At 40.2% G+C, this 27,614-nt stretch overlaps 1 protein-coding gene across 5 annotated transcripts in view; it reads right to left on the minus strand.

Annotated features, from left to right (window-relative positions):
- The window catches only part of PLXNB2 (plexin B2), a 261,372-nt gene that overhangs the window by 26,004 nt on the left and 207,754 nt on the right, over positions 1–27,614 (minus strand). For all 5 annotated transcript variants that reach the window (XM_075024963.1, XM_075024965.1, XM_075024964.1 and 2 more), the window contains 10 exons: positions 26,874–27,046; positions 24,435–24,583; positions 21,312–21,420; positions 7,811–7,947; positions 7,002–7,169; positions 5,274–5,382; positions 3,303–3,530; positions 2,644–2,820; positions 2,046–2,185; positions 879–979 (listed from right to left, as the gene is read on the minus strand). In XM_075024963.1, coding sequence (XP_074881064.1) covers positions 879–979; positions 2,046–2,185; positions 2,644–2,820; positions 3,303–3,530; positions 5,274–5,382; positions 7,002–7,169; positions 7,811–7,947; positions 21,312–21,420; positions 24,435–24,583; positions 26,874–27,046 — 1,491 coding nt within the window. The remainder of the gene's footprint in view (positions 1–878; positions 980–2,045; positions 2,186–2,643; positions 2,821–3,302; positions 3,531–5,273; positions 5,383–7,001; positions 7,170–7,810; positions 7,948–21,311; positions 21,421–24,434; positions 24,584–26,873; positions 27,047–27,614) is intronic.

A 27,614-nucleotide genomic window follows, 5' to 3' on the forward strand; every position in this document is an offset into this window, starting at 1 on the left:
TTTGAGAAACCCCGAGCTTCTTAAATTGATTTCAAACTCTAACCTGAAATTGCTGTTTAATTCAATCCTGCTTTTTAGCTGCTCTCAATATGAAATAATCTATTTCTCTTTAGAAGGAAAATGTGGGTCTTTTTTTTAGTAGAGATTATTTCAACATGACCCAACAGCAAGCATAATTCAGATAACGAGGTGACATTTCATGGTAATCATTTAGGCCAATATTTGCGCTCAGATGCCTAATTTAAGCATTGCAATGAGTAGCTCAACATGTAGAAATGCTGAGCCTTCACACCTCCCGCTGCCTTCCCTAGGATGATGCCGCTACATTTAGACAGAACAATTAGCTAGCTCCTCGAATCAAGCTTAAGGTTTTCCCACAATAAACAGGGCAAAATGCTATTTCTTTCCTGTGAACTTGCCAAATTATCCCTTTGTAGAATGCTGATTGCTGTAAATAAATTTTGCAGCTCTGAAAACAGTTTTTTAATGTGCATACTTGGCACATACAGCCATTGTGCTAAATACTATGTGCACTGTTAGTTACTATAAAATATTCTTACCTCCATATCAATGGTCACTCACATTAATGGCTATAAGTAACCCCAATCTCAACTAGTTTCTATTTCCCAGTTGCTAACTCTGTGCTTCCTTTAGACTAAAACTATGCATTTCCTTTAATAACCTCAGCTCCCTATTTTATTTACAGCTTTCACATATAATAGCAAAATATCTGCTGTATGTCAATGTCAGTAATCAAGACTACTAAGATCTACTACTTATTTGTTCCCAGAAGACAGTTTTAGCAAGCTAGCACCATTGCTTTAGCCCATCTTCTGACTGCTCAAGAGGACCCACAGGAGTCTAAATATCTGTCATACCTGTGAATTCCTTCTTGCACCGGTCTCTGACACTCTCCTCCAGGCCTTCAAGTTGTGATTTAATTTTTTCATACTCTCGTTCTGCTTGTTGGCTCTTGCGTCTTTAGGGAATAGAGGTAAGATTTTTAAAAAGTTACAAACTTCAAAAGTAAATAATTTGCAACAGCTCTGTGTGGGAAGCCAAAGGACTGGAGGACATTTCCATGGTTTTTATTTCTTTTTAAATACTGGCAGCAGAAAGAGAATAGAGGAGGAGAACAGCAACAGTGGACCAAGTCTTCATTCCGTGTAAATCACCCTGGCACCACTGTGGGCCTGCTGCTTCAAAGCACACTTGGGCCACTGATTTAAAATCCAATAAGCAGTAGCTACAAATGCTTTCAATCACATATTAAGTACAGAAACTCAGTTTGTATGTACTGAACAAAGATTGCTTGCCACATGTCCTGCACTGGCTCTGAGCCACCTGGGAGTGTGTCTGGGACTGAACTGAGAAGGTTGCAGGAGTTCCACGACATCATCAGTGCTGTACAGCACATACTTCAGCATTGCTTCAGCTATATTGATATCCACCGTAAGAGTGAAATCCACCCCCTCCTGAGGGACAGTATGAGGCCCTCATTAATAACCTTAAAATTGGGCTAAGCAGGTCTTAAGTGAAATACAGACATTGTTCTGGCCCTTTGTGAAGCATGAATTTCACCATTAACCATGAAATTTGTGTGTGGGTAACACTTATCTCAGCTGGAAAGGCCAAAATGACCCCTTAGCCAAATCCATCCAGCTCAGACTTACAGTGCTGACTGAGGCAGCATAAACGCTGATGGATATGTATACAGAATAAGCTATCTCCTTCACAAGAGGCACTTTAGCTGCCATTTCAAGAATGTATGCATGCAACTTAGTTTGCAATTGTGCGGTTGGCAAGTCTGGGACCAATTGTTGTGTTTATGTATAAAGGATGGACTGGGCTGACTGACACCAAGGAATTTGGTGTGCGTGAGAGGAATAAATTGGTGCTCATACATATTTCCAGCTGTTACTGCCTTTCTTAACTCTGCAGCTCATAAAAAAGATGAAGATAATTTCTGTAAGCTGAGCTGAAAATGATCAGGTAGTACCTTGAAAGCTTTAGGACAGCAAAAACACCTAATTAAAGGAACTCACCTGTAACAGATGATAGAAATGACGATGATTGCTATCATAGGAATAAGTACCAGTGGTAAAATAAGATTCAGTGGGATGTCACTCACACGTGTATCATATTCCACCCTTCCGAGGATCCATTCCCGGAGTCCAAATTTCACCTAATTAGATAAGCAGAGACATTAATCTCAAAAAGTGCAAATGGACAGTGGTTCATTTCTCAGTTGTGCTCTAAATTCTTAGTAATTCTCACTAAGTGAATTTCTAGCTCAAACTGCCAAACAAAGGAAACATTTCTGAATATTTTATACTGAATTTAGGTCACTAGCACTTTATTCCATGAAGTAATTTTATTTTGCTTAGCAGAGGAAGAAAAATCCCCAGCCTGTCTAGCTACAATTTTACATTGCTATGTAACGAAGGTAGAAGGCATTTGCCAGCTTGGGACTGCTCTTTAAGTGTGACGTCTTCTAGACAGCAGGCAGAAGCTGGAAGAAGAAAGAACTGCAAGGAGTTTCTTCACGGTACTACAACAACTTTGGAGAACAAATTACTTCAATTAAGAAGCACTGTATCAGTGTCACACATGATATTAAATTCTATTGAAAAGGTAACCTACAATGAATTCAGGAAGGTTATTGATGGTATCTCTCTTCTGCCGTTTCTTTGGTTGAGGCTGTATTTCTGGCGGCTCACAATATAAGTCTGTTTCAGTTAGTGTTTTTATGTTGCAAGGCTCGTCACCCACAAATGCCTGGGCCTCGTCTATCGTCATGGCTTTGTTCAGGTTACTGCCCTAGACAGAAAATACAAGGCTCAGTCATCAACACAAAGTCTTGGGAGACAAGAAGTCCTGAGTTGCAACTTTCAATTTGGGTCATTTTTAGCAGCAGATGTGATTTGGACTGCAGTGTGCAGAACAGCAGAGTGGTTGGGAATTATGCAATTCCTCTCCTTTCCTTCCTGGTGCAAGAAGACATGTCCCCTCCACTCCTTGGGAGCTCTATGGCAGAGGGCATTTCCAAATGTCAGGCTCAGCAGGAGGAGGCATCCCCAGGAAATCCAAAGTATGGCTAAAAAGATAGCAACTACCTCTGAGAATGGGAGGGGGGGAGGAAAGGGGAGCTGACGATGTTAATCATCTAGCAGAGGTAAGGGACTCTGCCAAGCATTTTGGGTATGGTACCAAACAGCTGTTAAGGGTTCAAGAAAGGAAGGAAAAATTCCATACATGCTTCAAGGACAAAATGAGCAACCACCATCTCCTGACAAGTTTACCTTTGCATTAATAAGTTTGTTGACTTGTTTTTTGATGCCATCTGTGAAGTTCTCAAAGGTTGGGTCTGCAACATAGGCAAAGGAGTGGCTCTCATTTTTTACAACCAAATGATAATGATCCATTAGAATAATAGTGGTAATGTTATAGTTTTCTGGGTCTTCCAGTATTGGTGGGGAAGAAAAAACCACCGTGGTTTCATTGAGTCTTGTAACAAGCTTTCCATCAAACTGTAAGAAACAAGACAAGAAGAACATGCACATTTTATAGTTTGACTTGTTCCTGTACATAACTGTTCATAGCTTTAGACTGTAGAAATAAAACCACTGGATTTATATTTTCTCCATATAGCAGAAATAACATAGTATGAGGTATTTTCTGGAAGGAAAAAAAAAAAAAAAGAAACAAATTTGTTGATGGGAATAAATTGTTGATTCATTATGTTCTACCAGCTGCCTGCAGAAAAATTTTAGGCTACAGATCAGTTTCCATTGACTCCAAATTCTGTGGCTCTGGACCACACTTGGCTGATATAATTAAATTGCTCTAAGATTAAGAGGTTAACATGGCAGCTTTAATCCAGATCATCTTCTGTACCATTAAGTATCTCACGTAGATTCTTTTCTACTGACACTGTAAAATACCTCGCTGAAATTCAATACAATTACTGAGTGAAATTTCAGAATAAAATTTACCAATTGTCAATCAACTACTCAAGGTAACAACTCAGTTAACCTGTCCTCCATCCCCAATTACACAAATGTTTTTATCCTAGAAACTCCTTCAGTCATTCAGTAGTATTGACCACAGCCAACAACATTAATAGGAGCCCTCAACACTTCTTCTATCACCACCTTGGTTTCTCACTTTGAGAAATGCAATCTGATAGCTTCTCCCCCACATTCTGATATTGCCATGTAAGTGGAAGCAAAACAAAGATTACAAAAGTTTCTAGTCTTAACCAAGAATGTATGCTGTATGTAATGCTGACTTAAGCTAATGTGCTGAGAAGATGCTGAGCGTATATAAGAAGAGGGGCAAGAAATGTTGATAAAAAATGTTAAGAATGCTAAATAGACTTTAAGATTGTCCTGGGATTTAAGGTTATCAAGATAATTACATCTGGCAGTTTATGAACTAAGAAACATAGGCAGTTTTCCTCTTAAAATACTTTAAGGATAGGGTTTTGATGGACCCAAATCCAGCTGGCTTTGGCATAGTTGAATCAGGCATATAATACAAAACATGCACCTTACCAACTCTATATGGATCACAAAACAGTCTTAAATTGAATAACCAGCTTTAGAAAAAGTCTTATAATGTTCTTACTGGAAGATCACTTTTAAGTCCTCAATCATTGCATTGAATCGTGATCTTCATTAGAAGAGTGGGAAATTGAGACTATTGGTAATGTCAGTTCTTCTTAACATGAAATGCAAGAAGGGTTTGGGGTTTTTTTAATGTTACTTTTTACAACTTTTTGTGAACATACTATAGGTGGAATATGCCTGAAGCAAGCAAGAAAAGAAGACTCGGTTCCTTGAGTTGTGAGAAAGTAAAAGGCACTAACTGCAAAGCTGAGTACTCAGCATTGTCTGGATTTGGGTCCTGTTTCAGGCAAATCTGTAAAGCTTGCAGGGCGAGAAGAAGGAGAAAGATAAAGAAAAAATAAACACTTTCAAATTCTGAAATACATCCACTTTACCACTTGACGCTTAATTCTTCTATCCTTACTCCTATTGAATGAAAATAATTTTAAAGCAGAAGATTGCAAGGTACAAGTGAATGTAAGTCAAGGTGGTAGAAGTAGGCTCTTCTTCCATGGAAACCCTGAACAGACCCAGAAGTCTGTTCAAACCTTATTCCACTCCAAGCCCAGTGAAGTCCAGTGGGCAAACTGAAATGCATTTTTTGAACAGATTATATGTTATGCATCCAGTGTGATGCCTTTGTGGGGAAAGAAAGAAAATTACCCTTTTGAGATTCATTTTCCCTGCTTCTGGACGCTCTGCATATACCACCAACGAGAAACTCTGGATGAGCTCAAAACCGGTTCCAGTTACTGTAATATTTCTCCCTCCACTGAAAGGCAGAATTAAAAAAGAAGTCAAATCATTGGCAAACTACCACACCTATAGACTGCTTTATCCTGCATTGCTACTACTTCCATTGAAAACAGCTATATAATGCCTATATAACAACTAGATATCCTACACAAGGGACTTCTGTTAAAGCTATCGATGACCACAGCATTTAAAAGCAGCAATGTCAACTTCAAACTCATTTGAAACCAGCAGAATAAAAAAAGTACAAATTGCTTTGTCAGTATTTGTGGCTTTTCATTGATGCTTATCTTTGTGTGCTTCACTTCTCCAATGTTTTTGTTAAAATCACTTCACCTCCCACACGCACAGAGACAAAGATGAGAGTGTATTTTCCACAGGTCTGTAGGGACCTGGCTTCTCCATTCCCTTTCATTTGCAACACACTGTTTAAAAAATAATGCATTCGCATAAGAAGAAGAATGCATGCAAGTTGCCAGTGGGAATTAAAGTCATCGAAGTAACATGGATTTAGAGGGATAGCAATCCTCAAAGCAATCCATTAATGTAACCTTCAGTTTGTATAGAGGAAAAAAAGAAGTCTTTTAAATCCCTGGGGTAAATCATTATTGATCTACCAAAAAACCCCTCCAGGCCCCAAAACCACCCAAACCAAAAATCAAAAGCAAATATTAAAACCAAATCCTATTCTACATAAGTAACTACTCAATATTCAAGGAGGCAGGTACCAATTTCTCCAAGGGAAGTCACAGCCAATTTTATTTTTAATGTCCTATTTATAAGGTCAAGATGTTACACTTCTTTTTACTGAAATAAAAGTGGAAACATCATGATCTCTCTCTGCCAACTGTACCCCACTAAGCAGAAAGATCAGAATATTAGGGAACAACACAGACCAACGTGAATCAAGGTCGCCAGTTTGTCCCTGTATTGGTCACAGAAGGACTTTCAAAACCAGAGGTATGCTACAAGGAGTTTTATACAGATTGCCATATTGTTACAAATGTAAGAGAGGCATACATTCCTTTGGTTTCACAATTAGTACTAGGTGAGCTTTTTTCCAGCAGGAACAGCTACCAGATGGAGTGTTAGTGAGTACCACCACAGAAGAGAGCATATCTTTTAAAAGCATTATTGAACCCCAATCTAGATTTCCTAAAAAGATATTTTTTTTTCACATGGGACAAAGAGATGACAAGCCATAACCTTCCTCTGTTTCCAACCTACTTATTAAAAGCAGAATAGAAGAACTGTTAGAAACCTTTTTATTAGAAACCTTTTATATAGGTTATCCTTATAGGATAAGGATTTGTAAGTAACACAAAGATCATATTATCTGACATCATGCTGAAATGCTTCAGATCTCTTTCTTTGAGGCATCTTCATTTAAAAGAAGCTCATTACCTTTTCTGGTTTCAGGATTTACCTTTGAAGTGGGGATTAAAGTTTGGAGGTAAACAGAATACTTTCAAACATCGGCTGCGGTTAAGAAAGATCACAAACCCTACGTATCTAAATGTGTGCATGGCTAGAGTACATGAGTTTTTATTTCAAACAGTTCTATATGTAGTAGGTTTATTACATATTACACATATTTTAAGCCAATTGTAGATGAAGTTATGACAAACATTTCATTACCTGCTGAAGCTATTTACTGGCAGGAACTTGGTGACAGTAGGATTCTCACTGTATGAAAATGGCTGTGGTACAATAATTGCCGTGCCCCCATAGTCCATTGTGACTTGAACATGTTCAACCTTGCTATTAGGTCCTGTAATGCAAACGATCTCGTCTCCAAATTCAGTGCTAGATTGGAGAAGAAAAAATGAGGAAACAGCTTCAGTTACTAACATTATTGTGATTTGTATTCTTCACTGTAGTACCCCAGAAGCAACAAAAACAGGGCTCTATTTTTGCTGGGCACTGAGTTATGAGAGGACACAACACTTTCTTCAGATCACTTAGGGTCTTTAAAAAAGATGTAGGATATGAAAAGTAATAGTGTACAAACACAAGAACAATGCAATGTCAGCACACTTCATGTCATTCTTTTTTGGGAGGGAAGAGAAAGGCAGCAATTCATAAAAGGAAAAAGAAGTGAGAGGAACAAGCCAAGGGGCACTAGAAGATTAAGATTTTATATGGAACCACTGAAGAGATGCTGAGTGAAAGCATGGGTGGGTTGGGAGCAGCCAGTCAATCAGAGAAAGCTGAAACTGGAAGAATCTTTGGATATCTTAGTTCTCCCACTTTGGTTGTTTTTACAGCTGTTTCTTCCAGCTGGAGCCTCTGAGTGAGTTTCTGTCTGAACATTACGTGCAGAGCTCCATTGCCTGGCATGACTCACAGAGAGATAGACAATGGATTTGTTTAATTTCTAAAGGCCAGAAAAGGTTGATGCTTTGTTAGAGTACAGCTCTGTATTGTTAATTACTCAGGATACATACACATTGCAAGGCTGGCTACCGACTGAAACTTGAACGTCCTTCTTGGAACCAGTGGCCAGGTTTGTACCAGTGATGGTAAGTGTGGTTCCACCCGCTTGTGGACCACTTTTAGGTCTTATATGAGAAGGATTAGGTTCCTGCAAAGAGGAAATAGTCAAACTAATTAAGAAAAGTAAAATAAAATTTACACCAGTATGAATTGGTATAATAGCTAATAGAAGTTTAATATTACTACCTGAAAAAAATATAAGATTAAAATAATGTCAGATGATTCTTCTAAAATAAAACAAAATCTTTCATTATTCATGCTGAAGGAAGAAGTAACAGATGATGTGAATGTACTTATATTTTTTCCATACTGTAATTTATGAGGCTTTACGTGAATTTCAATTCCCTACTTATAAAATGTAGAGTTAGCTGTCATTAAGTTTGTGAGAACTTCCTGTTGGACTTCCTGTTTTCATACTTATCTCAAGATTTCTCTCTTTCTTATGGCTGAGTCTACCTTGGCCTTTCCTTACCCTTTCCTACATTCTGCATCATTTACAGGAGAGACAGAGCAAAGTTTTCAAAACTGGTACCAAACAGAAAGAATATTAAGAATGCCTTTATCTTGTAAGGCTCTTAATTGCGATAAAATCGTTATCCTATTCGTGAGCAATAAGCTTGCAAAGAAAGAAAATCAGAAAACGCTAAACTTCTCTTTACGCACCTAGAACCTTGGAGCAGATTTCCTAAAACCAATTGAAACAAACAGACACGCTTCAAATTGTTACAAAATTTGCTGGTTATTTAAATTGCTCAAATAAGTTCCCTCCTTTTGTTTTCAATTCAGTCTTTGTTTCCATGATTGTAGTCTAGGAGCTATGACAAATACTGTAAATTAACAGTGAGGGCTTTTCATGAACGGTATGACTTAATTACTTCATCACTAAGTAGTCCCTCCTTCCAGTTGAGAAAAGCATCCTTATTCAGGACAACACTGAGGCTGCTGAATCAAGGGGATGACCAAAGCCGTGCAAGCCGCGTGAGATGGGTTACCAGCCGGCTCCAGGCGAGCGCTGTCTGCTGATTCGGTGGCCTGGCCATGCCTGCAGACGTGCTGCAGCCCTCGCACTGGGGTGGTAGCCGTTGTGCATGCGGGCAGCAAGGTGGTCCCACGCAGCCAGCTGCCATGTGCGCTGCGCACACAGGTAGGGTGCCAGGTCCAAGCATGCGGCAGGGGCATTGCTATGAGGGACCCTGCATTTGCTAAAGCATACCAGATCAAAAGCTTAAGGAGGCTGTGAATAGGTAATGCCTTTTCTGATGTATAACTGTGCTTCTTCATCCATATTCAAACACAAGCTTTCCTTAAGTGAGTCAAATAAGCAATAAGCTTATTTCCCAGTCTCATGTATATTTGTAAATGACATCTGCTCTCCAACTCCTCCTGCATAATCTTGCTAAAATGGTTGACTGATAATAAAGTCCAGGCTTGGGGCTATTTTGTACGAAGCATATGCAAATAAAGGAAGAGCAAAGAAGTCTGAAAACTTCCCTTGCTGATGAGGGTTTCCCTGAGCACCATCATCACATTGCACTGATCTCCCACTCTAAGGAGGAAAAGCCCTGCTCAGAAAAAGTGAGCAACAAGCCCACACCTTACTAGTCATGCAGCAAAACCTTTCCCCCATGTTGTTTTGCTCGGGCACAGATTGCCATCTCTGCGTCAGCTTACAGCTACAAAACCGAGAGCCCACGAATGGCAGGGAGGAGGGGGACTGATGTACCACAGTTCGGTTCAAAGCTCGGTGAGCCATCGACAGGTTTTTAACAAGCAGAGGGAATTGTAAAAATGCATCCAACGGACCTCATGGTTACTTTACAAATTTGTTTTATTGAAGCACAGATATTATAGAAACATGGAGAACTCATACTTGCTGTGTTTGTTTTATACTTTCATGTCTAAGCAACTTCTCTCCGAAGGAATGCATCATGCTTCAGCACACTTCACAAATCCACAATGACAACTGTAATTTGCTCTCAAGTCATTGAGCTTTACGAATATGCTTTAACACTAATTGGGTGTCAATTGCTTTTCTTCCCTGAGAGAAATCTGTTTGTAAACCCTTCAATCCTCAAGATGTACGTTGCTGCAGCATATGACTGCTCTCATGTGCTAACCTTTGATTTTGTTTTAATACATCACTTGGGTTACAAGATTTTATGTAGGGAAGTGACTCAAAGTCATTTTAAAGCATTTTGTAAGCGAAAAGGAGCCTTGATTCAATATAACAGAGTTGACTAAAACTTGCTCACTTAGGTCTATACAACCCTCTCTGTGCATACTCTTCTTTGGATTTAATTGCTTGCTGATTTAAGCTAAATTGAAATATGTCACGCCAGGGTAAATAAAAAGTTAGAGGGGGTCAGTTTTAAAAAAATCACACATGAAGTTTGCATTAACACAAGTCTAGACATGCGCTTCACAGAAAAGCTTATTTGTGCTTTTTTGTAACACAATTTTGTTGCTAAAAAAATGACAATCAAAATCGTATATAAAATACACAGTCAATAAATTGCTTATAAAAATGTATCAAATACTTTAAGTGTAACCTTACCACATGGACAGAAAACCACACCTTTTATTGACTTCAAATTAAATCTTAATTGCTATACATTATTAAGCATGTTGGACTACTGCATCATCCGTGGTAAATATCCCCAGCAATGATTAGCTGCATAACGCACCTGGGATAGCTTTCAGATGAAAGTATCCCCCAAGAAACACTAAAAAATCAGTATAGACAAATTCATTACCCCTGAACCTCAGAAAAACTCTTTAAAACTTGTACCCTTTTCCCTAAATACTACCTCCACTGAAAGCCTAGCCCCTAAGGACGGACTTAGGAAGGAAAGGAGCAAGAAACCACTTAAAGTCAAGTGTTTAATCAGAAACTTAGGAAGGAAAGGAACAAGAAAAGGTTCCTGAAGCATCACACACCACTGTTCTCTGTAACCTCAGCATAAAAAAATGAAAGGAAGCTTGCTAAGAACTTCTGCTAGACAGCTGTATTCCTTTCTTCCTTAAAAAATGTGAAATAATTGCCCTGTTAAAGCTCGGCTAGGTTATCTGATGGATAACTTTGGCAGGGTGTCAGCTGGCTCTGTCACTAACAGTCAGTAAATACCGAGCGAGCCATGAACTTGAAGCAGAACTATCCAGCACCATTTTCCGTGGGGGACCTTTTAGTGGTGGCCTACGTTTGCCTCCCTAGGAATAGGGATATTTAGGTAACCAAATAGCAAAGTTATCTCTGAATAATGGCAGCAATGGGAAGTGAAACAAGTATCTGTTCTGTTTTCCCCAGAACTTGTTTTTTTCTTAGCAAGAATCTGACTCTGCTGGAAGTTAATGCACAGCTATGCCGGATGAGAGAACATGCCACCCACACCTCACCCTATCCACGGCACAGCCGCACCACGGACTTGGCACATCTCGGCTGCATTTCACGCTGAATGGAAAACCGAGGTCAAGAACCACTCTGGGAGTGAAGGCAGGTAGCAGCTATGGAACAGGTGGAGTACTTTAACCCTTCTTTTCTCTTTAATCACTGGTCTTGCAGCAGTTCCCCAAAGGAGTATTTTAAAACAGCTTAATTCAAAGTATACATATTTAACGTATTTAAAGTAATTTTGCAAATACCAAGAGCTCTCCAGAGACCAAATAATGTGGATGCTCATAAAGATGATCTAATAAAGAGAAGCTGAACTGTGGTCTGTGTGCAGAGGAATGCTTCAGTATGACTGCTAAGACAAAGCATTGTATAGTAAGAGTTTGTTAGTGTAAACTTGTCAGGAAAATGAGTTGATTAATTTTAACTTGTTATTTTCTGTTTCACATTTTCCCCCTTTCCATTCCTCTTAAGGATGTGCCAGAAAAACTAAGTTAAGTTAAATTATCAAGAATTTTCACAATTTTAATAACCACTTTATTCCAAAGCCAATGTGCTATGAGCAAGTTTTAGTGCTTTTCTAAAATATTGATGGATGGCTTAAAGAGCAAAGCTACACTGGCCCACCTGGTGGCCTTCTTAAGAGTACCAATAAATTAAAAATTAGTTTATCCAAACACTCAATCAGAAAGCATTTTTCAAAAATACAATCAGGTAGACAGGATCAGCTGGAGAATGATATTTAGTTGAATGCAAGATAATTTGTAAAACTACCATCAGTGGTGGTACAAGCCTTCAACAGGAACTGTGTTACCTAAGGAGAAGGTAGCCACTTCCCACAGCTGACATGGCACTCACCAGTGGGACAGAGAGGTTCAGATCCTTGGAAGCTGCCAGGACTAGTCTTATCTTACACAGTCTTATCTTACACAGTCTAGCAGAGCTGCGCCTAACCCACAGCTCTATGTTGCTTACCACAGCCCTGCATGAGATTCCTTCTCCTTGCAGAGGAAAATGAGGGGCAAAGGGTAGATCCTTCATGGCAAACCTTGCTTGATGTATAATAAACACGCTGCTTTTACCAAACCCCTTTAATTTGGACTCAACTCCAAGCAATACTGAATGTTCAATCATTACGAACAGCACTGATAAATCCAGGACCTCAAGTGCTGTGAGATCAGTGATGTCATCTTTTCAAAATCCCCTTAAGGATTTTTTTCTCTCCTTGTTTCTGCCCTTTTCTCATTTCAGTCTCTGAATCAGAAGTACGCCTGCCTTCATAATAAATACCCTGCTTTCATTTTCAGCCCTCTGCACCTTGGGATCTTTGTTCACTCAGTCAGAAGGTGCCTGGAGGATGTCACACTTTCTGTAACATTGCAGCAGAGTGCACCACTATAACATCACACTGCAGTGCTCAGTGCAATTATGATGGTAAGCAGAACACTTGATTATGTGTCCTATATGGAATTTGTAGCAGTCTTGTAATAATTCTTCTGGAAAACGTCAGCCCTTGTGAGGACTTGGCAATACTTCATTTCTCATGGACACAGTAAAATTTAAACAACCCTGCAAACATTAATTTAACCCTTGTTTTATAATTCCTTAAAGTCTAGAAAATGATAATTCATATATATTTCAGTCTTCTTCCTATTTTGCTTGAACTGGAGGAATGTTCTTTCAGGTTTCAGTGCTCTCTACTACTCCTTTTGTCACTGGGCAAATAGTGTTCATGCCTTCCAGCTAGTTTAATGTTTGAGCATAAATATTTTCTGCAACAACAGGTTACCTTGTTAAGTGGGTTTTTTGATAGTCTAGTTTAAATAAGCCTGTTCCAACGTCTGTCAGTTGTTCAGTGGCCTGTTTCTTGCCAAGTCTGGTAAGCCATCTCCCAGCAGAGGGACTTCCCACTGCCAGGACTCCCCACTGCCTTACACTCTCATGATCATGCCCTGTGTTTGTAGGAAGTGGATTTGCAGTTTTGGTAAAACATATGCACATCCACAGCTATGCTGAAGAGAAGAGAAGAGAAGAGAAGAGAAGAGAAGAGAAGAGAAGAGAAGAGAAGAGAAGAGAAGAGAAAAGAGAAGAGAAGAGAAGAGAAGAGAAGAGAAGAGAAGAGAAGAGAAGAGAAGAGGAGAGGAGAGGAGAGGAGAGGAGAGGAGAGGAGAGGAGAGGAGAGTTGGAAGGGTCCTATAACAATCATGTAGTTCAAATTGTCAACAGGTGTCGCTTGCTCTCTACTGCGTGGTTTATCCTGAAAAAATAAAGTAATTTGATCTTGACAGGGTTTCTTGCTTGTAGGTCTGAGCAGACTGTAGCTTGTCAGTCATGGGAAATATGAGCATTTTATGTATCTTACATAGAAACCTTCCTTAAATCCTACTTAGGTGTAATAATGTTGAGCTAGAGGTCTCAAAGTCCACCTGCAACCGAACTTTCCTGTGTTGTACCAGACTGCTAGGTTAGTACTCCTGAACTGATATGCAGTTTTCCCAGTGCTTTGATAACCACTAGGCAGCTTTGCTGGAAGTATAATAACACTACAAATAGGTTACCTCTTCTGTTTTTATGACCGTGGTCAGTGCCCATCCCACTGATATAGTTTACCTGAAAGCGGTGGTTATCTGCTCCAATTTGAAATAATGAGACAATGACAATTTCTAAGTCCTTGTACATTGCTTGTGGTACATCATGTTCAAATAGTGCTAGTTTGTTTGGTAGCAAATTAATGTAGTCTCTTTGTAATACCAATGAATTCCCTTACATGATGTTTGCGTTCCTGTGTCCCACTGCCCTATCTTTGCATGAGGGACTAAGCTGAGTTTCACAAATTGTATTTTTTTGGTTTCACCTCATAGTAATGTCACAGTCTTGCAACAGTCTGTCCTCTGAGGTGCTCTGTGCTTCGTCAGCACAGAGGTACCAGGAAGAAAATAAAATACTAGCAAACCAGCCTGGACTGGCTCAAGTATGTACATGACTTCATACTCAGGCCATTTTCCAGTGTCCTGTTTCCTCCATTGCAGACAGAAGTCTTTGCTTTGCTTGGTCTGTTTGTATCCTTTGCCTCCTACTCACAGATCTGTTCACAGAAATGCTGATATATTTTTCATTGTAGTTTCATACTTTCTGTGTGCCAGAGGGTAAATTATCTCCATGTCTGCTCCACTTATAATCACATTTAGATGTGAACTTAGTTATTAGCAATGTACATGACTGCTGCTCTTACACAGCTACTGCAGACCCTCTGAGCATTTGCATTTCAGCTTACACTTCTTCATCCTGTTTATTAATCTAGAATGAACTTTTAAATCTTTAATATTTTATGACTTGCAATTAGTCTTTTTGCACAGTTAGAAAGGTGATTTCTTATTTCTTTGGGTTTCTGATTACAGTTTTAGTAAAAGATACCTTTTACAGGCTGAAAATGCTTTCAGAGAGCTCCCAGCATTTTAGATCTCTGTGGTCTCCTGGTGTCAAATCAAAAAACAGCTTTTACCTGGCTAACAGTGGGGTTACTTCTATTCTCCTTTTCTTTTTTTTATCCAGCTTCTTCGCAATTTTCCCATTAAAGATATTCAGGTGCAAAACAGGGCCATTCCCCCAGTCCCTTTTTCACTGACTCGACTTGCATTTGGGATCAGATCTGTCAGGCTGATTCATGTCCTTTTTCACTTGGTTTGTTTGCTTTGCAGCTTTCCTGGTTTACACTGTCATGTCCAGCCAGCTCACTTCTGGTCCCTTGCACAGCATTCAATAACAAGAGTGCACTCCTGTGGAGCATCACCTAGGGTCTACATCTTCTTTTTCCATTTCTCTACTTTTCCACTTGTCTGTTACCAAGCACATCCTCAACTTTTTATATTCCTGGGCATGACTCTGTAAATAGGGATACTATCTACTATAAGATTCATCTTTGGTAGGCAGTTTCTAGCCCAGGAACCACACCACTGAGATAAAAATGGTTCACTAATGTGGAAAATGGAAGAGAGAAACCAAACACCAAGGAGGCTTGGTGGATCACAAGAGGGGCCAGAAATTCAGGAACAGTTGGAAGGCAACTGAGGAGGGGAGCCTAACAGAGATGCAAAGAAACCTTGGCATGAAGTCTATGCTTCCGAGGTGGATGCTGGAGAAAATGCAGCCATGCCAGACCACAAGCAGAGAGACAACTGGGGAGGGAAAAGAGGATGGTGGCAGAGTATATCCCCATGATGCTGTGAGAGATGCCAGCTGCAGAACAAGGGGAAGCCAGCAACAGATGGATGTGTTCAAATGGACATAATGGGCAGCAAATGGCAAAGCCACCTAAACTCCCTTCTGCCAGCTCCTGTAGGCAGTGACCTCCGATTGAGGGTTTGCCTTTGATGCAAGTGCACATCTTCACAAGTAGGAATGGGCTTTTGTGCTTCCACTCAACAAGAGCACAGGGATGCTGTGTCAAGGACCCGATAGCAATGCACACACACGTGGATAAGATTTTCACAAATGTACAGATCACGTTATTGCTCTGCATTTACCTCATCCATCCTTTCCTCCACAAGCTACCTTTCCCCTTCCCCATCCTGGTCCCAGCTGCAATAAGTTTTGGCTCTTGAAGCAGGTCTGTAAAACAACTAATTTGTTACCAAAATTATCTGCCCTGCACTGAAAGCCTAATTATTCTGCCAACCCTTGCATATAAAGCGCACACAAAAATTAAAAGCATTAAAGGCATAGCCCATGAAGTGCTGTAGACACTGGCCACCTTCTTGGAGGTCAAAATATCATTTCATGGACTATAAAGGTAACTGCAGGAGCTAAATTAGGCTTCTGAATGGGGCACACAACTCATTAGGAACTGCTCTTTCCCCCTCCATTTCCCCCCTTTCTCAGACTCAAGGGAGCCTGCTTCTTGTTTCTTCAGACAAGCCACCCACTCACAGGATATTCAACCAGAGAATTTCCATTGCGCACTCTTGGCAGCCTGGTGTTCACCGCAGTGGTTGACCTGACCTACCAGCTCGCCTCGTCACAGCATCCATTAACAGAAGCCAGGCTTCAGTTCCTGGGTTATTTCTGCAACAGCAGAGAAGTGAGCGGAGTCCTGCCTTTCTGGGGCTGCTTTGCTGAAACCTTACACCATGTGAGCTGGTCAAATGCTTCCAGCCACTCCAGGTGTCCAGACAGAGCATTTGCCTGGCAATGCATGTTGTGTGCTGTCTGCTGTGGATGGGATGCTTGTGCAAAGCGTCAGTACTTTAAACAACTAATTTTTTGGACTGCAAGCAGCATCTTCTTATCATGAGGCAGACAACACATGAGTTTCTGAAAAGACCACAGAGCCTTGCTGACAGGTTTGATGGAGAAATGGAAGCACGCATGACTGGAAAGTCTGTGTTATCATACAGCCAGTGTTAACTGGCAGCTTTCAAGCAGAACAATGAGCACTGGATTGTGGGACACGTATGTAAATGCATAGCTCAGATGATAGAGAATTAAGTCTAATAATATCCACGCGAGGAAAGGCCAACTTCACTGAAACTCTCAGCTACCCAGGAGTTCTCCCGGTCCCTATGCAGGCTGACACATAAACAAGATGTGCTCCAGGACTCAGGAATAAAATAAGATCCTCTGGAAGCAACTCCAGACTGCTGTGGATGTGTGGTTTATCAGCATCAATTGTAATGGCAACAAGCATGTAATACTCCCCCCCCCCCCCCCCCAAAAAAACCAAAAAACCAAACCCCACTCAAAATGCCCAACTACAGTGTAAAATGCATATGTTGAGGTAAAGATTCAGGGAGAAAAAATCAAAGAGTAAGCTAAAACCCTCCACAAAAGCCTTGTGGCACTAATGGCACTGCATTGGTCAGAGCTCCCAAAGCAATTGCTTCAAACATCAAGAAGGAAAGCAGAGGATGGATGAGGTATGAGGAAACTGTCAAGTTGGGATTAGATTAAGGTGGAAGAGTGCACCTTGTTAAATCTAACTGTGCTGTTCAGGTTCACATTCAAACTTCCAGTGTGGTCAATAGCCAAGTTCATGTTTGTCTTCAGATCAGACTCTTCCTCTTTTTGGTTATTCATCTCATCTTGTTTAGGTAAACAGACTTCCTGATTTACTAAGAGTTATTATTTCCAAGCCAGTCCCTGAACTAATGTCTTGGTTTAACCCCAGCCAGCAACTAAGCACCACGCAGCCGCTCACTCACTCCCCCCCACCCAGTGGGATGGGGGAGAAAATTGGGAAAAGAAGTAAAACTTGTGGGTTGAGATAAGAACGGTTTAATAGAACAGAAAAGAACAAACTAATAATGATAATGATAACACTAATAAAATGACAACAGCAATAATAAAAGGATTGGAATGTACAAATGATGTGCAGTGCAATTGCTCACCACCCACCGATCGACACCCAGCTAGTCCCTGAGCGGCGATCCCCCGCCCTCACCCCCCAGTTCCTATACTAGATGTGACATCCCATGGTATGGAATACCCCGTTGGCCAGTTTGGGTCAGCTGCCCTGGCTGTGTCCTGTGCCAACTTCTTGTGCCCCTCCAGCTTTCTCGCTGGCTGGGCATGAGAAGCTGAAAAATCCTTGACTTTAGTCTAAACACTACTGAGCAACAACTGAAAACATCAGTGTGTTATCAACATTCTTCGCATACTGAACTCAAAACATAGCACTGTACCAGCTACAAGGAAGAAAATTAACTCTATCCCAGCTGAAACCAGGGCAACTACCTTCAGCACCTCAGAAATGTATTATGCTTTTGCAAAGTTCTACCTCTAATTTCACCATCTTACATGAATTTGAGCTTTCTGAAACAATACAGTTTTTTTAACCTGCACAGCCTAAAACTCACAGAATTGCTCTTGCCAATAGATGTTGGAGATCCCAGAACCAGCTGCAAACTCTTGTTCTGGTGGCTTGAGTCTGAAGACAAGGTATTCTGAGAAAGGAATCATGCTTGTGTGGGATCAGCAAATCTGGGCCATGTACCTACAAAAAGCTTAACTCCTTCCTTTGATACTGCTTCTCCCTGTCATAGTAACAAGCAAATCAGATAAAGTTAACAACGAACGAAAAAACAGGACTGGCCTTTAGCCATGTTACTGCTCCACCTGCTTAGAGACCAGCCAAGCTGTCAGTGCTCCAGATGTACTGCATAGCTGGATATTAAAATTTAGCATCATTTCATTTCTATTTCACTAAACAGGAGAATGGTTATTGTCTGATCCTACTTATAGTGAAACAACAAAAATGTCAGTACAGGAGGACTGGGTTGCCAGAATTTCATTTCACTGGAATGGCTGGACTTGAACAGCACTCAGGTTGGATAGAGAAATCGTGATGGGTAGGGAGAAATGGAGCTTTCCTCCCCTGTTAAGCAGAAAATATAGATGACATGTTTACTGCAGAGCACAGACTCTTGTGGACCAGGGCATTTTAGTTCAGAACTCATTTTAAATTGAAACCATGGCTTTCCTTTTAACTTGACTTTCGACCCATTTAATGAAGGTCTCATGCATTCCTCAGCTTAGAAATGTGCTGTGCTGGCAGACAGGGCAGAAGCACGAGTCTGAGCCCCAAGTTGTGGTGACTGCTGATTCTCATCAGTCCAGCTTTAAAAATGCATCATCTAGTTCCAACCCCCCTGCCACGGGCAGGGACATCTTTCACTAGACCAGGTTGCTCAAAGCCCCATCCAACCTGGCCTTGGACACTTCCAGTAATGGGGCAGCCATAACTTCTCTGGGCAACCTGTTCCAGTGTCTCACCACCCTCCTAAAAAAATTCTTCCTTATATCCAATCTACTTGATAACTATGTGCTTTTGGTGACAGACGCTAGTCACATGTACGCGGCTGAGACAGTGGGGAGTATGGTGACACCTCCAGTGTCCACAGACACACCAGGCTGAGCAGCTGCATTGTCTCCTTGTGCACTGCTTTGCACTTCTGCCCTGTGCTGCCACACACTGCAAAACCAGTGATAATTACCAGCAGGAGGGTAGCCAGACAATGTGCCAAAGAAAGGGGGAAATACATAACAGAAAATTTATTTTAAGAAGGCTCTTGGGAAGAAGAATATTTTCTTTTCTTTATATATACTGAATAGGAGAGGTTTTAAAGCACAGATTTCGCATGTCTGCTGAAAGAAGTCACCAAAGAACTGCCTGAAAACAGCAGTGAAACAAGATTGTAGCTTTTAAGACAATATCAGCTGACACGGTTGTCTGCTCTGATTGTCTGTTCTCATGCTAAAAGCTCTCGTGTTACACTTGTAGAGGTGCGCGTGAACGCAATGCCTCTGTACTGACTTTAATCCTGCTGCAGTCAACAGTTGGCTTCATTTTCTCGTGGAACAGAGAGAAATGAAAATAGAAACCAATTTCACCAGTTTAAGGCATAAACTGTATTACTTGCCACTGCTTTGCATTTTGTAAATAGAGTCCCCATGGAAAGATTTTTGCAGAAAATAAAAATGCTCTTTATCAGCAGTTAGCTTAGGTATCTGATATTTCAGTAACCTCAGTGCAGGCAGAGATTGGCACAGAGGGAATCTTGGACTTGCAGGAAAACATCCACCTGGATGACACCTGTGCAGAGTGGCTTCTCCTAGCACCTCACTGATGGGCGATCAAGAATCTTTCCCTTAAGTAGCCAAATGCGGTGGCTGCTTATCTCGCCTCCCAGATGGGCTGAGCAGGAATCACAACAGAACAAGTTCACAGACAGGCTTCGAAGCCTACATGGGGGCTTCAGATTACATTTCAACACACTCCATAACATCTTCTTGTGGTTTTCATGCAAACCATGGGAGAATCTTTACACACAGGAGAAGCATAGGAGAACTGGTGTAAAATGTACCCAACGCAATGGGTTCATGTCAAAATCTCATCTCATGTAGGGTTTACTGTCATAGCCTCTGTCCTAGAGACCACAAACACATAAACACGGGAGATTATATTGTTCTCTGGTTAAGATGAATGAGATCGGCGAAGAAAGATTTAATTATAACCTACATTTCCACAAAGGAACAGAGGACATTTTCAAGCAAAAAGGGTGTTTTTTTCAGAGATATCACCAGGGAGAGGAGGTATTTGATTGGAGATTATAGAAAAAACACTTCTGGCCTGTTTTGCAAAACCAAGAATGGTCTCTTCTCAGTTGAATGTCATTCTTGACTTATTCCACAGTTTACTGCCAAGTCCTTTCCTTCTCACAAGATATGAAGAATCAATGAGACAGAAATTTAAATACAGGAGAAGATAAAAGCCTAACCCACCCTTAATGTTTTACAGGTTTACAGTTTATAGGTGTAAATTTAAGTATCAATATGAGGACAGATATTATTTAAACCTCTCAACTATCACAGGCTTTTACAAATTTTGAAGACCTCATAGATACACATAAAGCTACTTGCTGCTAAAACCACAGGCTAGACCAGCTATAACCTAGGGTCACATTTAGGGTAAAGCAATTAAGACACTAACGAAATTCTCCTTCATAGTGACACTGAAAACAAAGCACATGTGTAATATGAACACACATCACACTGTCTGTGACTCTGCATGCTGTAATTCTGAATGAAATAAATGATTAAAAAATTAATGTACCTTCATTACATATTCTTCAGCTGCTCTGCATCCATTCTTGTAATTAAGAATAGACTAAACTAGTGTGATTAAAATAGTGCACCAACTGTGCGTCTAAATAATACCTAATTTTTTGCAGTGCTGATTTTTTTTATTCAATAGTGATGCTTAAGAGATATTATGTGACTACTGAATAAGTTTATTACAGTTTCTTTTCTACCACATCTTTTTGACTTGAATTGCAAACAACATCATCCTATTTTGAGACTCTGGATCTATTGATCAGAATAGATTTTTGGTACACCCTTTGTATAAAGAAATGCACAAGTTAAGTGTTTTCTAACATACTTAAATGACAGTGCTATTGATGAAACGAAGTTTGTAAGGCAAACACAATCTACTCTGTGCTTAACAGGTAAACTTCTAACTTAAGTCATGCACAAGGTATAAAACAGGTCTCTGAAAAAAATGCACTTACCTGGTATGTAAACAGCACTTCACTTGGTGATTTACCTAATTTTCCATTGATGTTAACTTCAACTTGACCTTGTTTTGCTTCATTCATTGATCCAACTTGACATACAATCCTAGCAAGAAAGAACTTAAGTTTATCTGTTAGAAGTAGCAGCTGCAATACCATTGCAATGTATGTGAGCTACCACACACTGCCAGCAAAAGCACTAACTTCGCTGTATCCTACACAAGGTACTTGAACGCTGCCTCAGATTCCCAGCAAAAACACCCAACAATAGTTTAATCTCCTGTCTAAAGGTAGGTAAAACTGAAACCTGAGCACTGTACACAACAGCTACTTTAGCAGTCCGTTAGTAGAGGTGCCTTCTACAGAATACTCAAATTCAGCCCAGAAGCCAGAGATGAACTTTTCCTACACAAGGTTTTCCCTGCACCTTATGATGTTAAAAAAATGAAGGACCCCCCGCCATGCCCCCTGATGTAAGAATCAGACCATCAGCTATCTTATAACTTTGTGTTTTAGCTGCTGATACTTTTGTTGGGCATCCTGCTATCTTTCAGCTTTAAACTACTGTATTTTCACACCTACAATCAAAATCCCTTTAGAATTACTGTTCTCTGAAAATAAATCCTCAGATAACCCACGCAAAATCAGAGGTTAAGGAACACTGGCTGAGAAAACACTGCCTTAACTAACACTGCTGCTGAGTGATAGCTAGTATGTTTATACTTTTATTTCAAACAGGTGATCCACAGAATACAAGCATGAAAATGCAATAAGGATTCGACACACTTGAAAACTGGGACAAATGCTTAATGGAGAGCTGATAATACAGTTAGATAAGGAGGTATATAATGTTTGCAACCTGTGCAGGCAGACAGTTTCATATAGGACACACCCCGAGGATCACTGCTCATTTCCTCCACTCTTTCTCTCCGGGATTATTGCTATTCTTCCTCAAGCAGTGCATGACTGCTTAAAAAAACCCCTCAAACAGAAAAAACCCCACCACAACAACCCCAAATTACTGAGTATAATCTACTTAAATCGGGACTTATAATAAAAGGATTGTCAAGTCCCTCTGCAGATCACTCCAGACTTTTGTGCCTGGGTACTGGCAAATGGACAAAATTCTCTAAATTCTTGCATGTCCTGGCATGTGTATGGCTGCCTGAGTCTGTTCCTCATCATCTCTCTACTGTATTCTTGGAAGTTGTATCTTCTTGTCAGGCAGAAACAGGAAACGGTGCCTTTGGAAGAATTTCTACCATATGTCAAGCTAGGGAAAGCAGTCAGGGGCCGGGGCTGGGGGGTGTGTGTGTAGGAAACGCCGTAGAGTGGTTAGCAGGGATTTTAACTGAGAAAAGTCCCCTCCCTCCCCTCCCCAGCAAAGGCATTGCCTCCCTTCCCCCATGTTACAAATGGAAAACTACAAAGAATGAGAACATGACTTCTCCAAGGCCAACAATTAAATCACCGCAGAGCCAGAAAGCACCCTTAAGTGCCTTAAATCTTGCTGCTCTCCTGCCCATGGGAGCAACTGTCTCCTAAAAATGACTAGCTTTTTACTGCAGAAGGATAGGGGAGCAAGACTAGGCACTTACTTTTTTTTTTTTTTTAAATTAAATTAAATAGAAGAAGGTAATAATAAAACAAAAGAATGGAGGAAGATAAAGACAGAAAATTACAAATATCTATTTGGAGATTTTGAATAACTTCTTTTTCAAGGCTTCTCTAATGGAGAACATCCTTCAAAACCCCCTAATTTGTTGATAAATGACATTATGCATGTTGCATTTGTTCTCACCCATTACCACACTGGCAGAGCTTAGGAAACCAGTAATGTTGCTATGATACAAGGAACCAGTCATCTCAGTTCTGGCTCCTTTCCATTTATTTAAAAATATCAAAAAGCTTTAGAAAAAGCCAAGAGGCTGGGGAAATTCTTGTAAGGCTATGCTGCAATTCAGTGCAGCTTTTGCAAACACTGAAAATAGGGAATGAGAAAAGATGACTGTAAAAGAGTTGGGCATTTTGTGGATGGTGATGCACATGTGAACGCACGAGTGATGGCAATGGATTTGGGAAGCAGTAAGAGATATATAGCTATACAAATATTCATAAATCCTAGGGGCCTGTAAAGCTTCTAAATGTCTGACCCACTAACTGACTAAAGCTAAACATTTTTCAAAAGCTAAAAAAATCACATAGGTGTCTTCAAAATCCCTTTCAAAACATGCCACAGAAATAGCAAAAAGTCACTGTATTACACTTTAAATTAACTGAAGAGAAAGAAAGCCAAGGTTTCAACTGCAGCTTTAAATATCAAAACTGAATGAAAGAAAAATCACACTGCTTAAAATATGTCATTACTCATAATATTACTACTGAAACTTCATGCTATGCTTTTTATCAGCTAATATCAGAAGGGTATCTCCCTCTTGAAATTAGATGCTTGATATAATCTGTAGTAAACACCTAGATACCTAGAAGAATTTAGGCACTTTGTTTTAATTTTTGGCATTGCTTAAGAGTGTGACAAGTAATCCGCAAAACATCTACCAACCTGCTTAGGCAATTCAACATCCATGGACTTGCTGGCTCTGTGATGAAACTTAGTCATCTAAAGCTAAAGCAAAACTCTGGGCTCCTTCCCTGCCCCCAGGAAAGTAACTTTGTGGCTGGACTAAGACAAAAAGATTTAAGCTTCCTCTTGCTTTGTTTACTTTCCCATAAACCTTGTATGTTTGGCTGCACTGTGGTTCAGATTTAGCAAAGATTGTAATGACTAGATGCACACCTATGATGCCTTTAATTTAAAAACAAATAAATAGTCTTGAGATATCTGCAGTAATAGTTTATGAAAGCTTTTCAGACAAATGAGGAAAAACAGATCAATCAATCAAAAGTAGGATGGTAGTATGCTATTGTAAATTTGTTGGTGTATTAGAATCTACAAGAATTTTAAATACTCAGACATGTTACTATGAAATATTGCAGGTATATTGCACTAGTTCTTTCTTCTATTGATAACCTTTTATTACCACAGGAAGATCATCTTCTCCCAAAAATGTACAGAAGTTCCTTTTTTCTTCTACAATCTTGTGAAAAATATCCAGCAATTACCTTGTGGAAACAGAGTAGAATTCCTCTTTGAAAATACATTCCTTGTCTGCTACCGTTATATTTTTTACATCTTCTGCTTTTATTCCCAAATTAGATCCCATTATGGTCAAAAGAATTCCACCACTTAGTGGTCCGGTTTTTGGCTCAATCTGTGTTTGCATGAGGGAAAGTAAAAAAAAAGCAAAATTAAATACTGCAGTGACCATGTTGCTCTTCCATATTATTTGAAGCTACTTTGACTTACCCACACTTGAAAAGCAAAAGACGTTTCTTGTAGGACCCACACAAAACCACGCTATGTAACTTTTTAATGTTAATTAATCATCTGTTAGCTCAGAACCAGTATTCATCAGCTGCAGATTTCGTGTCTCCTGTGGCAAACTGTTATGTACAAAACTCTTGCCTAGTGTTTACTCAGAACAGAGTTTGCTTCCTCCACTAAAGCAGCGTGATTTTGAAGAGCAAATGGATCGGGCTCCTCTCACAGTCATTCCATGGAGCTTTTCCAGCATTTTTTTTTTGCCATGATTTTCTCCTTTTAGGTTCACATCAGAACAGTGCACCTTCCTAACACACACTGCTGCCCCACATAGCGTCTTCAAAAGTTCCTCTAGCCCCCTATGTTCCTTATTGCATCGAATGGTAGGATGCTGCAGTATATGGGCTGATGCTAATTAAATAATTTGCAATTAAAATGAGGACTGAGAAAATCCTGCAGTTGCAGTGGAATTCTCAGGTTGAAATATGGCCTGAACAGGCACTTGAATCCTGAATATTTGTTGGGAGACTAACCTGCTTTCCTATGTAATATTTGGAGCACCTCCAGTAAGACCTTTTCAGGTCTTCAGCTTTGGAGGGCTGTAAGTTTACCATCAAGAAGAGGGAGATTGCACAATCCCAAATGCAGTAATTGGAAGCCAAACAAATACAGCTTCTGAAAATCTGGACTTTAATGTCTGCTCCATCACAATCAGAGTTTCTTACACCTAAGCATGTCTGAGCACAGAGACATGGCTGCTGCTGCCTGCTGCGCAGCCCACCTCCAGAATCACTTGCTCTGTTTTCCCACTGGTTCAACTCCCTAAAACTTCTGCCCACTGGCCATCCCTTTTCACTCCATCCATAAATAAACTACCTGAAAAATGACTTCACAGTTTGTGTAGATGTTTCCAAATACTTTGTTCAAATCTGGAGCTAACAAAATTTTTGAAAAAACTAGTATGTTAGAATTTAGTATTTAATCCACAATCATGTACAAAACAGTATCCCAGGTGAAAACACTTTTATTTTTCTTAATTTTCCCTTCCCTTCCCATTCAAATCATCTTTATCTGGGCAAAGCTATCACACAAGTATTCTTCTTCACACTTTCTGTCAAGATTTCAGGGTATTTGCCTTCCTTGGCAAACTTCAACTGTTTACCTGCCATTTCTTCTTAAATACACCATCATGGCCAACCTCATCCAGTGGGCTGCTGGTCTGCCTGTACCCACACTGCACCTCTAACTATGCAGCCTCAGGAGATTCAGTGTCTCTACCAGTTTGAGCCCAGGTTTCAGAATTAAACAGTCCCTATTGAGTGAAACATCCCTGTTACGACTCAACCTCTGTCAATAGAGTTACTGCATTTTATGATAGCTTGGGATATGTTCTCATCAAATGGTGTGTCTGAGTTTCAAAGTACTGATACCACTGTCACAGCAATTTAGATTTGCCCAGTGGAAGTACATACCACTCTTTCTTGACAGTTATGCCCAGAAAAACAGCATTTGGCTTGTGGCTGAAAAAGACAAGGATTTATCACTTCTTGCTTTGGCTACTGGTCCACCAAGGTGGACAACATTCTTCCCTTGCCCTGCGTGAATGCTCCAACTGCAGAGTAAGTCAGGGGTGCACATTTGGCCTCTCTGACTTTTTATGTTCAACTTGTACAGCCTCGAGTTTAATGCTGATGTGGACTGGAAAGCATCACTGACACCTGGAAAACACATTGTGATGCAGAAACAACTTGCTCCCTTATTAAATACTATTTAAAAGCCTAGTTTGAAGCCTGTTAATGAGCCTGCTAAGTGCTTGTAGTTCCAGGAGCAGTGAACCTCTCTTATAGACTTATTTCAGGTAGAAAGGACTTCAGGACAGAAAAAAATCCATGCTAATTCCCAAGAATCAAGTGCCACATATAAGCGTACACTGCTAGCCTGGCTTCTGGCACAGTGAGGACAAGGCTTGAAAAACAAGGAGTCTCAAAGAGTCCATTCAGTCTCTTATTTTGAGTCTTTACAAATCTCTCACACACATCACTACTGGCATTATTTCCTTGCAGCTATTTCAGAGGCTTACTTAACATCCTAGGAAAAAAACTGCCTTTCAGTATGAGCTTGCTTGGATGCTTTCTCCTGAAAAATAATACACTGGTAGGGAGAGAGAAAAGCAATCTTACACGAGTGATTTCTGGATGAGGACACGTGTCGGTGGGAGGAGCGTGACAGAGTTTTTCATAAACGCACTTGCTGGGCTTGCCATCTTCTTCACACCAGACACACTTATAGTCATGATGGGCCGCGAGGCATAAGCTGCAGTCACTTCGTCCATAAGAGCAGTTGTACAGAGTCACTGAAATGTGAATGGTAAATGTACTTAGACATTTTCCTCTGTTTTAAGGATATTGAGTGTGTTATAGGAAGGAAAATTAATCCTATGTACAAAGCTTAGTTGAGTTGTGTGAAGAATATGCACACTCTGTGCTTAACCCCTGAATGATGCTGAGAGAAAACTGTATTTTTCCCTGCATGGAAAAACCTGAAATCTATCCATGTGCACAGTATGAATAAACTATCAAGTAGAATCCAAATACATTTTTGTCACCCAGGCATGTCAAAACATTTAAGTACAAAGTCCTTTCTTTGACTATCCTCAATGAACCTGCCTATACAACTGTTCAAAGACTAGTTCAAACAAACAGGTCCTCCTGGTGTACCAGGAGTCAGACATGGAAGGGTATAAACTCTGAATGGGTGTCGGTAGGGACAGTCATCAGCTGGCATGGGACCTCTGCCAGTCACATATTTAAAGGAAGAGAGCTGCCTTTGTAGGCTGTTTCCAGGAAATTTGGGCCTTTCCAAAATCATCACTAAAGCCTGAACTGAATAGAAAGTTAACACTTAATGAAGTGTTATTCAAG

The sequence above is a fragment of the Buteo buteo genome, chromosome 4, assembly GCF_964188355.1.
Source record: "Buteo buteo chromosome 4, bButBut1.hap1.1, whole genome shotgun sequence".
In the NCBI taxonomy this organism is placed as follows: Eukaryota; Metazoa; Chordata; class Aves; order Accipitriformes; family Accipitridae; genus Buteo; species Buteo buteo.